Below are 14,245 nucleotides of genomic sequence, written 5' to 3'. Positions count from 1 at the left end.
AGCAATATCTTAAAAACTCGATGATAATATAACAATAGAAATAAAATTATAAATTAGTTAAAATAAATAAATAAATAACATTTTGAATATAAAATATTTATTAATAATAATACATGAATAATATAAAAATATATAACAAATTAAATATCTTATAAATATAGTTATAAATATAATAAGAAAATAATAATATTATAGCACATCGTGTGGTTTGGACTGAATTTGATTGATTATGAAAAGTAAATCTGAAATCTAATATGATCCAACTATTTACAAAAAAATAGAATCCAAATAAATCTAAATTAATACGATTTTAATTGATTTTCGGTTTAAATTGGATTGAATGAACAATTTAATTTAAATCGAATTAAATTTAAACACTCCTATTACAAGGTCACATATATTACTTGCTTACATATATTTAAGAGTTTTTTGTCTTATTCGGCTATTGCTCACTCACACACATTAAACCCTAACGGTGTCTTGTATGCTTGCAGTTTTTTTAAGAAGTCATTGTGCCCCTGCATGCCTTTTTTTGGACGTGTTATGCTATGTATGCTTGCATTTATAAATTTGGTCAGTTATATGGTACAGATTAATACATACAGATTGAAGAATTTGTTGACAAGTGGCAAGAACCTTGATTGCAGGAAACAGACTTGGCAGAGCTCTGAAAGCCTATCTCCCTTGTGTGTAAAAGTGCTAGCCGGCTAATGAATACAGGCAAGAAGAAGCCAAGTTTACAGAACCCCAATTGAATTTCCGAAACTGGGCTGGGCCAGTGTTTTTTGGTTTTTGTTTTTGGGCATCATTGATAGCAGCAGGAATGGCATGAGGAGGCTTTGTGAGCCGTGTACAATGTTTGTGGAGAATGAGGTGCGTTTGATTTTTTTTTTCATTCGGGTCTTGAGTGGGGTTTCAATTGGGTTGGATGGGATTTTGTTTCGGGTAATTTTTTTTAGGCTGAGGCCAAGACCAGGAAAAAGTAACAGATGTAAAAAGAATGTAGCAGGCGCCGTTTTATTAAAAATGAAAACCCTAACCCCAGTTCATCACACGTAGAAGCAGTAACGTCAACCCCTTCTTTGGTATGAAACGGTCCGGCCTTTATGGTAAGTCGTGGCCCTTATCTTCTGGGATTCAGAGTATTTTAATTTGTGCGTTATTTATCTTGTAACGCTGTGTGTTTCGGTTTAGGATTTATTGTTTGATTAATTGTGAAATGAGGTTATGAGTGGCGGAGAGATCGGATAAAGAGTAAGAAATCCGGAGCGCTGATGAGGGCGATTGCCGTTTGGACGTGTACTGAGGAGGGATTTCTGAAGTTGGCATATACTAGAACTGGAAAAAAGGTATGTTAAACCAGCGATGTTTATGCAAATATGTTAATCTTGGTAATGAAGGAGGTGGAAGGTATGTCCAACCTATTTATTTATTTTATTTTATATATCTATTTTTATTATGGGCTGTTGTTCGACTGTATGGGATGACTGTATGTCCAACCTATTTTTATTTTATTGTTTTGCTGGTGTTTTGTTACTTCAGTTAGATACGAAGTGAAAACTCATTGTTGATCAGTCCAGGTAATTTGACCAATTCCATACTGTTCTCGGGACTCTGATATTTATAAGTTGGAGAAATAATTCTAATCCTAAATTTATCTAAATAATTTTTTTAAATACTTAAAATAAATTTTTACATGTATGAATTGTCAACGTGAGTCACTGTGAAGCTTGCATGATGTTGTGTTGTTAAATTTGGCCCATTATACCGTTATTGTTTTTTGCTGCTGATGGTAGGAAGGGCCGAAGGTGCCATATATGATATTGAAGGTACGACATCGCTGACCCAGTTAAGTTAAGAAAAGTCATTAAAACTGCGAAATTCATGTCATTAAATTTCTCTATGAATAGTAATAAGTCTACATGTACAAAATTCAAGCATGATCAGTATTGGCAAGCCACCGGATTTACATGAGAACAATTGAATGCTAGCAAAACACACACTATATGTTGTCTAATTGAGAATGCTACGTATTAGTTTAAAAAAACAAATGGTTTGATGATTGATGATTGTTACTGTAGTTAGTTATTGCTGTCCATGTTCATGGGGTAGTGAATTATTCATAGTCCTTAGTAATTGTAAATAAATCCCATAACTCTATTAGTACAAGCATTCAATATTAAGGTTAGTGGAGAGAAATTGGCATTCTAGTGATCACAAAAAAAAATGATACCAAGACACTGCTAAAAAACTGCACAATATAGTTTCCGTCTTTGTGAACATTTATTAAAAGTACTACTAATGTAATTAGTTTAGCCAAAAAGAAAACAAAAAAATCTTAATTACATCACTTAAATTCTATTTGATTTCTATTGTATGTAACATATAAAAATCCCACCCAAGCATACTAGTATAAAGGAAACTACAACTAATGTGAGAAAGGATTCCATTCCCTTGAAAATGCATCCCTTCAGTAGCACCTTCACGGCTTAATCTTTAACCAAATATTAATTTAATCTGAATTAAAAAACAATCTGTAACTAAGCTTGCAAATGAAAATTGGTTCAAATTGGTTATAAAAAGATTGCAGTTCAAGTGTCGGATGAAAAAAATATTCAACCATACAACATACATAGCAAAATCAACCACGGGTAAAAAATATAGTTTCAAACACAAAATACAAATTTAAGATGAGCTAAATAATATATTTTCGTAGATAAATATATAATGACTGATTTTGCGTAACTAACTTAGTATGTAAACAGGACTTTGAAAAATGTTTTGCTAAATAAGTTAATGTCACCATAGGTCTATTACTACCAGCAACCATGAATTAAGGTCTAGTCGAGAGAACTAGGCATTCTAGTGATAAAAACTCAAATGGAGGAAAGTAAGAACGAAGCAAAATGTTCAACGAAATCCAGAACAAAAGTCTCATTGAAAGTAGTGTAAAGACAAAAGTAAAGTTGACAAATACAGAGAAGGATAAAGCATCTACTCATACTCTTATGCCAGTTTCAAAACCAGAAACTTTCAAAGGGAAATTCAATTTAAATTTATATATTCAACTCAATTCAATTCAATTTACCCAATGCTCTAAACGTCTAAAGCAATACAGAATTTCGAATACTATGAAATCGAACAGAGCAAAAACAATGACATTCATACCTGTGACGAGGACCAAACCAGAACAACGGCAACTTCCAATCGCGCTTGCAGTGGAAGCGTCGACTGCCAGATGAGGGCAACGCGGGCTAGGAGATGAATCTGTTCAACAATTCCACCGGCTTATATATCAGACAATAGGGAGGGGGAGGAGGGACCAAGAAAGAAGTCGCCGACAGATTCAATGCATGTGGGGAGGCAAGACAGGAGGTGAGGTTCGGAATCACGACGAAGCGGGAGAAGGAGCTTCTTCAAGGCATTGGCAAGCGTAGTCCAAGGAGAATGAAATGACATGCGGGTTAGAGAGATGTCGCACTCATTGTCAACAGGCACAAATGGTCACCATTCAACACGAGCAACAGAGTTTTCGACTAGGGGTAGACGCGGCATGGGCGACCTCAAGAAGGCAGAACTTGAGGATTCCGATTGTGGCCACGGTTAATGACCCAGTTGCCTGATTTTGCCTCTATGCAACAAACGATGTAAAGCTTCAGAGATACTGCTAGAAAGGGGAGAAAGGGAGGTTTGGGGCTGTTAGGTAAGGGCAGGTCTCTGCGTGGGTACTGGGTAGTGCTTCGGGTCGGGCTGGGTTCTATTTGTGTGGGTTGGGTCAATTCTTTGGCCCTTCAGCCATGTCCAAAAACACAAATAAACAAAAAAACCTTGGCTTACTGGCTGAGCCACCCCTAACATCAAGCAGGAGACAAGCCCTGCAACAAATCAGCCAGGTGTCCATCTCATATTCATTAAAAGAGAATATCTGTAAATCTGTATCAAATAGCATCTGTACCATAGATTGACCCTTATAATTTATGCTAAATTTTTGTTTTTTTGTTTTTGGTTTTTGGTAGCGTCTCAAGTTTTTGGTTTTGAATGTATATATACTCAAAGAAAAGTGCCTAGGCCCGACAAACTTCTGACTATTTGGGTTTAAGGTTGGAAAAGAATAGCTTACGATGGTTGGATAAATACTTGACAACCAAAAACGCAGGTAGCATAGATACTTAAGCCCATCTAAAAAGGTTGCATAAAAAAACGGACTAAAGATAAAAAAATGGCCCAAAGAAACAAAGAGAAAGACCAAAAAAAAATATTACCAAAAATGGATGAGGCAAACAAAAAAAATGGATAGTTTGGATACATTTGATACAAAATAAAAATTTTTAATGAAATAAAACGTAGAAAATTTTTTGACGAACTTCACAAACAAAAAAGTATAATTTATCTTTTATTTTAATTTATTTCAGTCCCATCAAATCAAAATAATTTAAGAATAATTCATTCCTCGTTTTAGGAAATTATATATTCGGCCACAACAAACCTCGAGGCCCCTATTCATAAATGCTACTATTCTTTAATCACAAAGACATGACACGAGGTACATTTTACCAAAAAGGTTAACTCATAAGGTACAAATAAGAGTTAAAGCTGGTTAAGGAATCTAATTTGAGAAGAATTTTGATTTCCATATGCAAATAAATAATGAGATGAGATGCCAAAAGTGGTAGCCAACAATGTTGGTGCCAAAAGCAGTGGCTTGAGGTGTCCCAACTTTTTGGTTATAAATATCATGAACAAAATTCTCAAATGTTCATGTAACAATCAAAGTCATATTTTATTTGATCCATACTTCAAATATAGTTTAGTCACATTAGAAGACAAATTATACTTAATTTGTATACGATTTTTTTGTTTGATTAAAATCGATAAAAAATAAAGACTTAGAAGTTAGAACATTCTTTTTACTAAACATTTAAAGAAACATAAAAAAAAGGCAAGGACCAAAATAGAGAGTCACTTTTAATAGTCTAAGAAATTACCATATAATAATTTTATATCTGATTTGATCTGAAGTTTTAAGTACAGATGTAATTACAAATTCGTCCAAATCTGATCGAATTTAATTTACATATATTCTTAAATCCAACTAGATAAACGACTTAATAACAAGCGAAATCTATTAAATATAATTCTAACAAAAAGAATCATATATCAAATACCTCTAAAATAATTTACATTATTAAAACAGAGAGAATTTATTATTTTGTGGGTAAATAAACTCGAGCATTGATTCAAGTCAACCAATGGCATGAGTTAGGAACCCAAAAAAGAAGGTAGTGGCTTGGCTTTGAGAATTGTTAGGCCCACGCATATGTGTATGCGTATGCGATACGAGGCTCCAGTATTCGCTCTTCAAAATCAAAAGCGACGTGACAAGCCCACTGAATCCGAGCCACTTGTTTTGTTCTCTGTTTTTTTCCTTCCACACAATCCAACGAATCTAGACTCTTCTAAAACAAGCTTCCCCTTCTACATTTTACATTGTTACCCCATTTACATGTTGAATTTGGAATTCTTTCTCTTAATCTTTTTTAAAGTATATATTTTGCAAATGAAATAAAAAATATTAAAAAATTAGAGATTATATTTTATTTCCTTACAATCTATTCTCATTGAATTTGGTGTAGAATAAATATTTTATTTTCGTCTTTTAAATGGTCATGATCCATTTTAATTTAGTATTTTTAATTATATTTTTATTTGAAAGACAAAAGTATATATTTACTATGCATTGTGTGCATTCAACATGTAGATTAGGAGATTAAATTTGGAGATTATTTTTTGTTTAAGGTTTCCATACAGTTATTTTTATATAAAATTAATAATTAAAAATAATTAAATAATAATTTATATAAAAATAATTACAGATAAAATTTTATTTATACTTTCATATTTAGTATATAAAAATAAAAAAAATGAATTAAATAATTTTATAAAATATTTCATATCATTATTAAACATACATATAAATTAATTTTGTTGAGAGAGAGAGAGAAAATGCAAATCCACGTTTTGAAAAAGAGTAATATGAATAATATGTATATAAAAAATTAGTTACTATATCAATTATTTTGTAAAATATATACTAAAATATAAAATAATTAAAATGAATTAAATATATATATATATATTATATTTATACACGTAAATATATCGATTCACGTGCAAACATCTTAATATAAAGATAATATTTAAATATATTAAATTATTTAATATAGTTCATATTTTAAAAATAAATTAAAAAAATTTTTGAAAACACAAAAGGCATATTCCGTTGGGATAAAAGAGGATAATAATATCCCAACAAGAGTCAAGAAGCCACCAGAAACCGGAGACCTAAATTAGTGACACAGCATGGCGAGTCATACGTGTGTCACGTACATTAACATAATCACCTCTTTCTCTCTCTCTTCTCGAACGTTAACCTACCTTTTCGGTCACCCACCTCAATAAAACCCTACTTTCCCATAACACTCTTCACTCACTCTTCACCTTATTCACTTTTCTGTTACTCTCTACTACTCACTCTTCTTCTTCTCTCTCTGCATCAACAATCTTCAATCATGGGTACACAACACTAATCACCTTCCATTTCTTCTTCTTCCTTTCACTACTTCATTTCTTCTTCTCCGATCTAACTTGTTTTTGTGTTTCTATTTTGATTGAAATGATGTTGGATCAGGCAAGGTCAAGATCGGAATTAACGGTACAAAAACCCTATCTCTTCCGTTGATCTATCTTCTAACTCTTCAGATCCATTTATTCTACTTGCTTTACTACTGTTTTTGTTTTAATTTTGTAATTTCTTTTTGGTTTTGTGATTTTTGAATTTGTTTGCGACAGGATTCGGAAGAATCGGACGTTTGGTTGCTAGGGTTGCTCTCCAGAGAGATGATGTTGAACTCGTTGCCGTTAACGATCCTTTCATCACCACTGACTACATGGTCCGTTCTTAAATCCTTTCAATTTCATTGATCTCTACTGTTACTAAGCATGCACAATTTTAAAATATTTTCTATGATTTTCTTTTTCATTTGATTTTTTTTAATAAGTAGTTAGATCTGATGGTTGAGTCGGTTTTTCGATTTTGTAGACATACATGTTCAAATACGACAGTGTTCACGGTCAATGGAAGCATCACGAGTTGAAGGTCAAGGACGAGAAGACCCTTCTCTTTGGCGAGAAGCCAGTCACTGTTTTCGGAATCAGGTATTTTCATCCTTTTAAGTCTCCGATTATTGTTATTTCTGTTGTTGGTTTGTATATAAAAATAAAATGATTTGCTGTGCTATTTTTATATGAGAAATGTTTTTTGAACTCGCTCTGTTTCATACTCTAAGCTGACTGGAGCGACTGGAGCCTCATCCACCTTTGGATGGGATCCTGATCCTCCGTATAATGGTGAAGGCGAGTCAGCCAGGTGTTTGAGAAAGAAACGTAGTACATGCATCGTAATTCGTCGTTTGTTTGTGTGCTAGCGTGCTCGATTATGTGGTTATTTATGTGTTGTGTCTTTTTTTTTGTCTCAGGAACCCCGAGGAGATCCCATGGGGATCCGCCGGAGCTGACATCATCGTTGAGTCCACCGGAGTCTTCACTGACAAGGACAAGGCTGCTGCCCATTTGAAGGTTTGTCTCTTTGTACTGTTTCCCTTTTGTATGATTCTTTTTTAGGTACTTGTTTTATGATTGTTTATGATTGATGCCAATTTTTTGTAGTGTCCCCTGTGGTGGATGTTCTTGTTTTGAGTGTGTTGTCAAGCGTGAATCTGTTGGGTGTTATTTTCATTTCTTACTTTGGAGTGGTCGTATGATTATTAATTTAGTGTATTTTTTGTGAATTATACAGGGTGGTGCTAAGAAGGTTATTATCTCTGCTCCCAGTAAAGATGCCCCCATGTTTGTTGTTGGTGTTAACGAACACGAATACAAGCCAGAGCTTGACATCATTTCTAATGCTAGCTGCACTACCAACTGCCTTGCTCCACTTGCCAAGGTATTTTTTGTGATTTTTGACATAGGAATTGTAATTATCCTTTTTTTTACGTATTGTGTCTTCTGATCGTAATTTTGTTGATTGTTGCTACTGTAGGTCATCAACGACAGGTTTGGCATCGTTGAGGGTCTCATGACCACTGTCCACTCCATCACTGGTGAGTATTGCTTGCTACTATTTGCTAGTTGATTATGCATGTTGCCACGTGCCTATCTCATTGAAATTTGATGCTAATTCTGGTTTCAATTTTTTGTTTTTGAATCAGCCACCCAGAAAACTGTTGATGGACCATCCAGCAAAGATTGGAGAGGTGGAAGAGCTGCCTCCTTCAACATCATTCCTAGCAGCACTGGAGCTGCCAAGGTGAGTATTTGACATTATATCGTGGTGTTTAAGATATAATATAGTGTCTATTAAAATTATTCTGTATTTACTTTACTCAATTGTTGTTTCCCTGTTTGTATAGGCCGTGGGCAAAGTCCTCCCTTCTTTGAATGGAAAATTGACTGGAATGGCTTTCCGTGTTCCCACCGTTGATGTCTCCGTTGTTGACCTTACAGTGAGGTTGGAGAAGCCTGCCACCTATGACGAAATCAAGCAGGCCATCAAGTAAGGGCAGCTTGCTTAGAATATCAATCTCATCTTGGGATAATATTATATTTGAATGATCGTACACTGAATTTCAAGTTATTGGATATTGAGAATTACTGTTTTTTTTTTTTTGCTCATCTGGGTTCATGTGGTTGCCTTTCTCAGGGAGGAGTCAGAGGGCAAGTTGAAGGGCATCCTTGGTTACACCGAAGATGATGTAGTTTCCACCGACTTTGTTGGCGACAGCAGGTGTGTATTTGTTGAAAAAACTTTTCATTTCTGCTGGTTGATGCAATACGTATTGTTGTTCACATGAATGCTCATTATACGTATTGTTGTTCACATGAATGCTCATTAAACTAAGTCATGGATTGATATCAACCTTAACAATTTTTATCATGGTTTCCCCACAGGTCAAGCATCTTTGATGCCAAGGCAGGAATTGCATTGAGCAAGAACTTTGTGAAGATTGTTTCGTGGTACGACAACGAGTGGGGTTACAGGTAATACACCGTTCACTTTTTCCTTTCCTCCACATGCTTCCTGTGAGATGAGGCAATCATGGAGTTGATTACTGTTGAGTTGGTTAATATTTATTCAAAACAGTATCTAATTTTCACGAGACATTAATGCTTGGTTTATGTGTGGCCTTTTCAGCACTCGCGTGGTTGATCTTATTGTTCACATTGCAAAACAGTAAGGTGGTGCTGCTGCAAAGGAGGACTACCGTTGAGTAATATGTGTTTATTATGTCCAGCTGCAAAGTCTCTGAATAAATGTTTTCCCAACCCGTGATATGTTACCCGTTGAGGAGTGTTAGCTCTTTCTTTTTTGACTTTTATGGTTGCCTCTCGTGAATTATGGATTTTGGTTCATGTAGACTTGCACATCAATGTACTCTTTGCTCGGCTTTTTATTCATCGCTATAGTGGATGATTTTCACACCATCCTACATTTCTCACCGCTGGTTCTCGTCGTCTTTTGGTATTTGCATTTGGATAATGAATCTGATATGTTTTTTTTTTTGGTGATCTCGACTTGCGCTGGGAAATCCTTCATTATATTTGGACCGAAAACCAGTTTTTTCTATTCTCTGCTTGTGTTGAAATGATGGTATTATTTGGTTTTAGGTTTTTGGGGTGATTTTGTGTATATTTGTTTAATACTTCGTGGATAATATGAGACTATTAGATGGAAATGTTTCCAAATTGCTTTTGACCTACACAATACCAAACTCTTAGATTTTTTTTCAATTATATTCAAAGGTCCATTTCGGCAGACAGAGGATAATTTTTTTTTCGATTATATTCAAAATTAAATCGAGGTACCTTTATTTTTGTACATTTTTCTATAGTTATCACTTGCGTACATTATCATTTTTAATTCTGACTTTGTTTATAAAGAAACAGGAAGCCTTTTTTCCCCTTGAAAGAATGAAACACGAAAATGATAAAGCAATCCCCTAGTACTAGTCCATACTAATTGCTAAATACGGGTAATACGTAATCCTTTTTGAGTCCTATTAAGTAAGAAACTAATGGGATCGATACTTAATTTTTCGAGTAAGGCCAATTATGCAACTTTAATACAACTCGTGGAAAAGTTGAAAATGTCCTCACCATTTGGGATTGTTATGTTTATTGTGGACATAAAGCATCCATCTTTGTTAGATAGACCAATCGATGAAAAGAAAGTTGTGTCCGAAAAAATACATCCAAAAACCATTATTAAAATAAATAAATAAGGTGATTGTGATTATTTTCTCACACTACATAATTGTGAATTTGTGATTGGTTCCCATAAATGGACTACTCTTGTATTGCATTAATTTTGGAAGAAATTTTGTATGTATTTGTTTACTCAACCGTATTGGCAGAACCATATCAATGACTTCAAATTCTTGTTGGGAAGTAATGTCTTTGCGGTAGACAAGTAGAGTATTAAAAAATTCTAGCTAATCTTTAGGACTTTGTAATGTATCCTTGACTTCGTTTAAAGAAGCAACTGCTTGATTATCCATTCCTGGGATGACAAAATTCCCAAGTAACATTAACAATCATAATAAAATTTCATTTTTCTTTCTTTTTTCTGACTTTGATTATGTTTATAATTATTAAGAAAACACAAATTCAAGGGTAATCTAAAACAAATATTACTAAATAATTCCTAATTAATAAAACAGATATTTAAAATAATTTTAAACACTTACATATTAAATATATAATTGATAATTCAATAATAAGTTATATATAAAAAAAGAATGAAAGATATAAATATGTAAAAAAAAAAAGCATACAAGTTTATTCATTGAATACAAAAACATAAAAAATAAAAAAACACTGAAATACTACTCAATAGTTTGTAACTTTGCATGAAATCTTGTTATAAGTCGAATTATTAAAAAAAATGTTCCATTATAATTTTTTTTATTCTTTTTGCCTTTTCATTATGCACTTAACTTTTTCTAACTACCACCATTTGCCACCTAAGGCCTACCTACCCCACAACAATCTTGTGAAGATTATTTCATTGGCTAACTTTTTACACTCAGCTTATCCTCATAACTTCCTTAGTAACTTTTTTCATTCGTGGGAGCATAAAGACAAGACAAGATATTAGTTAAAATGACTTATTTTGAATAATTTTTCCAAGTTGTATACAATTGATATTTCTAAAATTTCAAATTTTTATATACATGTTCCAATCACCAATTAATCAAATATTCAATTTGAAGGAAATTACCTGTAACTAAAATTGAAATCGTTTATATAACAAAAAATGCAACACAAAAATACTTGAATATATCATACTACACAATCTGTAAGTTGTTTATAAAGCTCTCTCAAGTGAGCAAAATCCAGACAAAAACGTTATACACTATAAGCATAAGAGCAAATAGAAAAATCAATCATAATAATGTTTGAATAATACATGATTAAATTAAACAAGTTGACCAATCAATACAATCAGCAAACTGTATTGCTTTATACAATCAGCAAACTGTATTGTTAAAGCTACTGCAAAATATTATGATCCTTTCTTTGCTTACATCTTCAATGTAGCTCTTGCCATGGCCAAGGGATCATCAAGACTTTGGTTTCCACCGATAAATCCACACTATTTTGACTTTTTACAGCAAAAATAAGAAATTACACTCTTATTTTATTTTTACTTTATTGTTAAAGAAAGTAAGAAACTATCCTCTTTTGTTGCTTTAACCAAATTAGTGCCTTAGTGATTTTTCCCCTCTTCTAAAAGAACAATCAAGTTCAGTGTTGCTTTAGCTAAAGTTGGTTATAACCAAGGCAGAGGCAGCAAGAAAAGAGAACAAGTAATGACAATTGATTCAAGCAAATTCTAAAATCACAAAACTAATAAATTGATGAAAACCAATTAATAGAAGTACAGAAGACAAACAAGAGAGGATTATTTAATAGTTATCTCTACCTGATACAAAATGGATGGATCATACGTAATGTTTGGTGTGGCAAATCATTTAGATTTCTTTCCTTGCTTCTTCTTGATGACTTCATCAATGTACATTATACCTTTCCCTTTGTAAACTTCAGGAGGCTTGCAATTGCGCACTGTGGCAGCAAACTGGTGCACCCTTTGCTTGTCAATTCCGGTGCAGCAAACCACATTGTTCTTGAAGCAGAACACACGCACCGCCGGCGGCACCGCCAATTCGACCTCATGGCTGTATCCAAGTTTCAGATACAATAACCGACCTTGAGCTTCCGCTCTAGCTTTGTATCCAACTCCAACAATCTTCAGAAAACGGAAAAACGACGCTTCCATGTCTTAATCAACGCCAAAGAATGAATTCTACAAGATCTGATTCAGATTCAATTCAGTGTTCACTACTTCTACACCTTGTTTTCAGACGCTGACCCAAGGTGTTGATTGCCAGCAAATATTACTAGTGATTTTAACTTAAGTCAAGATAAATTTATTCCTTCACAATGTAATTGAAATAAAAACAACCCTAAGAAACATAACAGAGATAACTCTTAATTGAAAAGGAGGAAGTGGACGGCGACTGGATCACGACGGCGACGCCACGGGGAACAGCGGTGACCGGTGAAGACTTAGGAGGTGATTCCCACGGTTGAGGCAACAACCCTACTGAGGATCCCCTAATGAGGAGAGCCCGGAGATGGGCCGTATTGGGCCAAGCGTTGGTCCGATTTCAATTGCCTTGGCCATTTGAGGCTGAAAATATAAAAAAAAACTTGGAAGATACGAAATAAGTTAAAAAAATTCGAGGTTTGTTCATTAATACAAAAAAAAAAAATCAAATTAGTTGGTCCAGTGATTAGTTAATTAGGCCCAATTGGGGTAATCAACTTAATTAAGTTTCTTTTGATAAAATAATTTAAACAATAAATGATTCTGTTAAAAGTAACTTATAAATAAGTTATTTTGTGTTTAGATTTTTAACTCTAAAAGTGCTTATTTTATAGAAATGTGATGAAAAGTAGAAGTATTACGAGAGAAGTCATTTTTTTTAACTTCTCTATAAATTCCTAAATAACTTCTTAGAAAGTTGTAATTTCGTTTTGAAAATTGCACTAGACATTAATACTACTACTTTTTATAAGTCAAAAATTAAAAAAAGTTACTTCTAGTGTTTCCCAAACGGACCCTTAGTCTACTTAAGCAAGTATTTGAGTTTCGACAGCAATTCATTGGGTGAAGACAAACCCTTGAATAGAGCTTCAATGTGCGGTGACAGATTAATTCTTGGATTACTGGATTGGGAGATATCGTACAAAAAAAAATATATAACTCAATAGTTTGTAACTTTGTAGGAAATCTCCTTTAAGTACGATTTTGGTCCGATTTTAAAACCAAGTTAAATCTTGCGGGTGATTTTGTATAAAAAAAAAGAAGTTGAGAACGAAAAATATTTTTAACATCTATCTTAGAAACTAAAATTGTATTTAATTTTTTTAAAAAATTATATTTTTTAAAAATTCTTTTTGCCTTTTTATTGTGCACCAAATTTTTTCCAACTACTACCATTTGCCACCTAAGGCCCACCTAACCAACAACAATCTTGTGAAGATTGTTTCATTGGCTAACTTTTTAGTTATTACACTCAGCTTATTATCAATACTCTTGTAAGTCATTTGTGGGATCACAAAGCTTTTCCATTTTTATTATATGGGTTTGTTAATATATTCCTTGAAAACACTAGTTGAAATTATTTATTTTGAATTATTTTTTAAAGTTGTATACAATTAATATTTTAAAATTTCAAAAGTTTTAGTTATCAAATACAAAGTCGCTATATTTAGTTCCTTAATTAGTGTTTTTTGGGTTAGCTAATTTAATACCCAAAAATAGCTCTATAGAGAAACATTTTTTTTTAACAAATAGTAGGTAAATATTTTATATTTTTCTGTACAATAATTATTCAAATTATATTTACTTCTGTTTTTCTTAATTTATTGGTTAATTGTTGTTGAAAAAATTAATTCTATAATTTTTTTTATTTGTCGATATTTGTCATAATGAATTATCGATGTCCTCTTTATTATTGTTGTTGTTGTTATAATAATAATAAATAATAAATATTATTATGACATGCTCTTATACATATTGCTTTTTACGGTAAGCAAAGTTATAGCTTTGACCATAGCATTG

At 32.9% G+C, this 14,245-nt stretch overlaps 2 protein-coding genes and 2 long non-coding RNA genes across 4 annotated transcripts; 2 read left to right on the top strand and 2 right to left on the bottom strand.

Annotated features, from left to right (window-relative positions):
- Positions 1–992: 992 nt before the first annotated feature.
- Positions 993–1,593, top strand: LOC112790381 (uncharacterized). The gene is made up of 2 exons (XR_003817727.2): positions 993–1,109; positions 1,195–1,593. It is a non-coding gene; the product is annotated as an uncharacterized lncRNA (long non-coding RNA).
- A 656-nt stretch (positions 1,594–2,249) lies between these two features.
- LOC114927424 (uncharacterized) lies at positions 2,250–3,697 on the bottom strand. Its single transcript, XR_003817728.2, has 2 exons — positions 3,169–3,697; positions 2,250–2,517 (listed from the first exon to the last, which is right to left on the bottom strand). It is a non-coding gene; the product is annotated as an uncharacterized lncRNA (long non-coding RNA).
- A 2,621-nt stretch (positions 3,698–6,318) lies between these two features.
- On the top strand, positions 6,319–9,554 carry LOC112790380 (glyceraldehyde-3-phosphate dehydrogenase GAPC2, cytosolic). Its single transcript, XM_025832760.3, has 12 exons — positions 6,319–6,573; positions 6,689–6,712; positions 6,850–6,950; positions 7,100–7,215; positions 7,536–7,635; positions 7,856–8,002; positions 8,099–8,159; positions 8,268–8,365; positions 8,469–8,611; positions 8,759–8,842; positions 9,007–9,096; positions 9,251–9,554. Exons 1-12 carry the CDS (start codon positions 6,570–6,572, stop codon positions 9,291–9,293), a joined length of 1,011 nt encoding a protein of 336 aa, XP_025688545.1. The 5' UTR covers positions 6,319–6,569; the 3' UTR covers positions 9,294–9,554.
- A 1,956-nt stretch (positions 9,555–11,510) lies between these two features.
- Positions 11,511–12,538, bottom strand: LOC112790378 (large ribosomal subunit protein uL6m). The gene is made up of 2 exons (XM_025832759.3): positions 12,041–12,538; positions 11,511–11,719 (listed from the first exon to the last, which is right to left on the bottom strand). Exon 1 carries the CDS (start codon positions 12,392–12,394, stop codon positions 12,086–12,088), a length of 309 nt encoding a protein of 102 aa, XP_025688544.1. The 5' UTR covers positions 12,395–12,538; the 3' UTR covers positions 11,511–11,719; positions 12,041–12,085.
- Between the last annotated feature and the right edge of the window lie 1,707 nt (positions 12,539–14,245).

This window comes from Arachis hypogaea, chromosome 3 (genome assembly GCF_003086295.3).
Source record: "Arachis hypogaea cultivar Tifrunner chromosome 3, arahy.Tifrunner.gnm2.J5K5, whole genome shotgun sequence".
Classification (NCBI taxonomy): Eukaryota; Viridiplantae; Streptophyta; class Magnoliopsida; order Fabales; family Fabaceae; genus Arachis; species Arachis hypogaea.
The sequence above is the reverse complement of the archived record's forward strand: the minus strand, read 5'-3'. Positions and strand labels throughout refer to the sequence as shown.

Excerpts from the sequence above, each read along its gene's own strand:
- LOC112790378 (XM_025832759.3), bottom strand. The coding sequence starts at position 12,394 with ATGGAAGCGTCGTTTTTCCGTTTTCTGAAGATTGTTGGAGTTGGATAC.
- LOC112790380 (XM_025832760.3), top strand. Across the intron at positions 7,636-7,855 it reads AGGCTGCTGCCCATTTGAAG|GGTGGTGCTAAGAAGGTTAT; the intron begins GTTTGTCTCTTT and ends TGAATTATACAG. Across the intron at positions 9,097-9,250 it reads GACAACGAGTGGGGTTACAG|CACTCGCGTGGTTGATCTTA; the intron begins GTAATACACCGT and ends TGGCCTTTTCAG.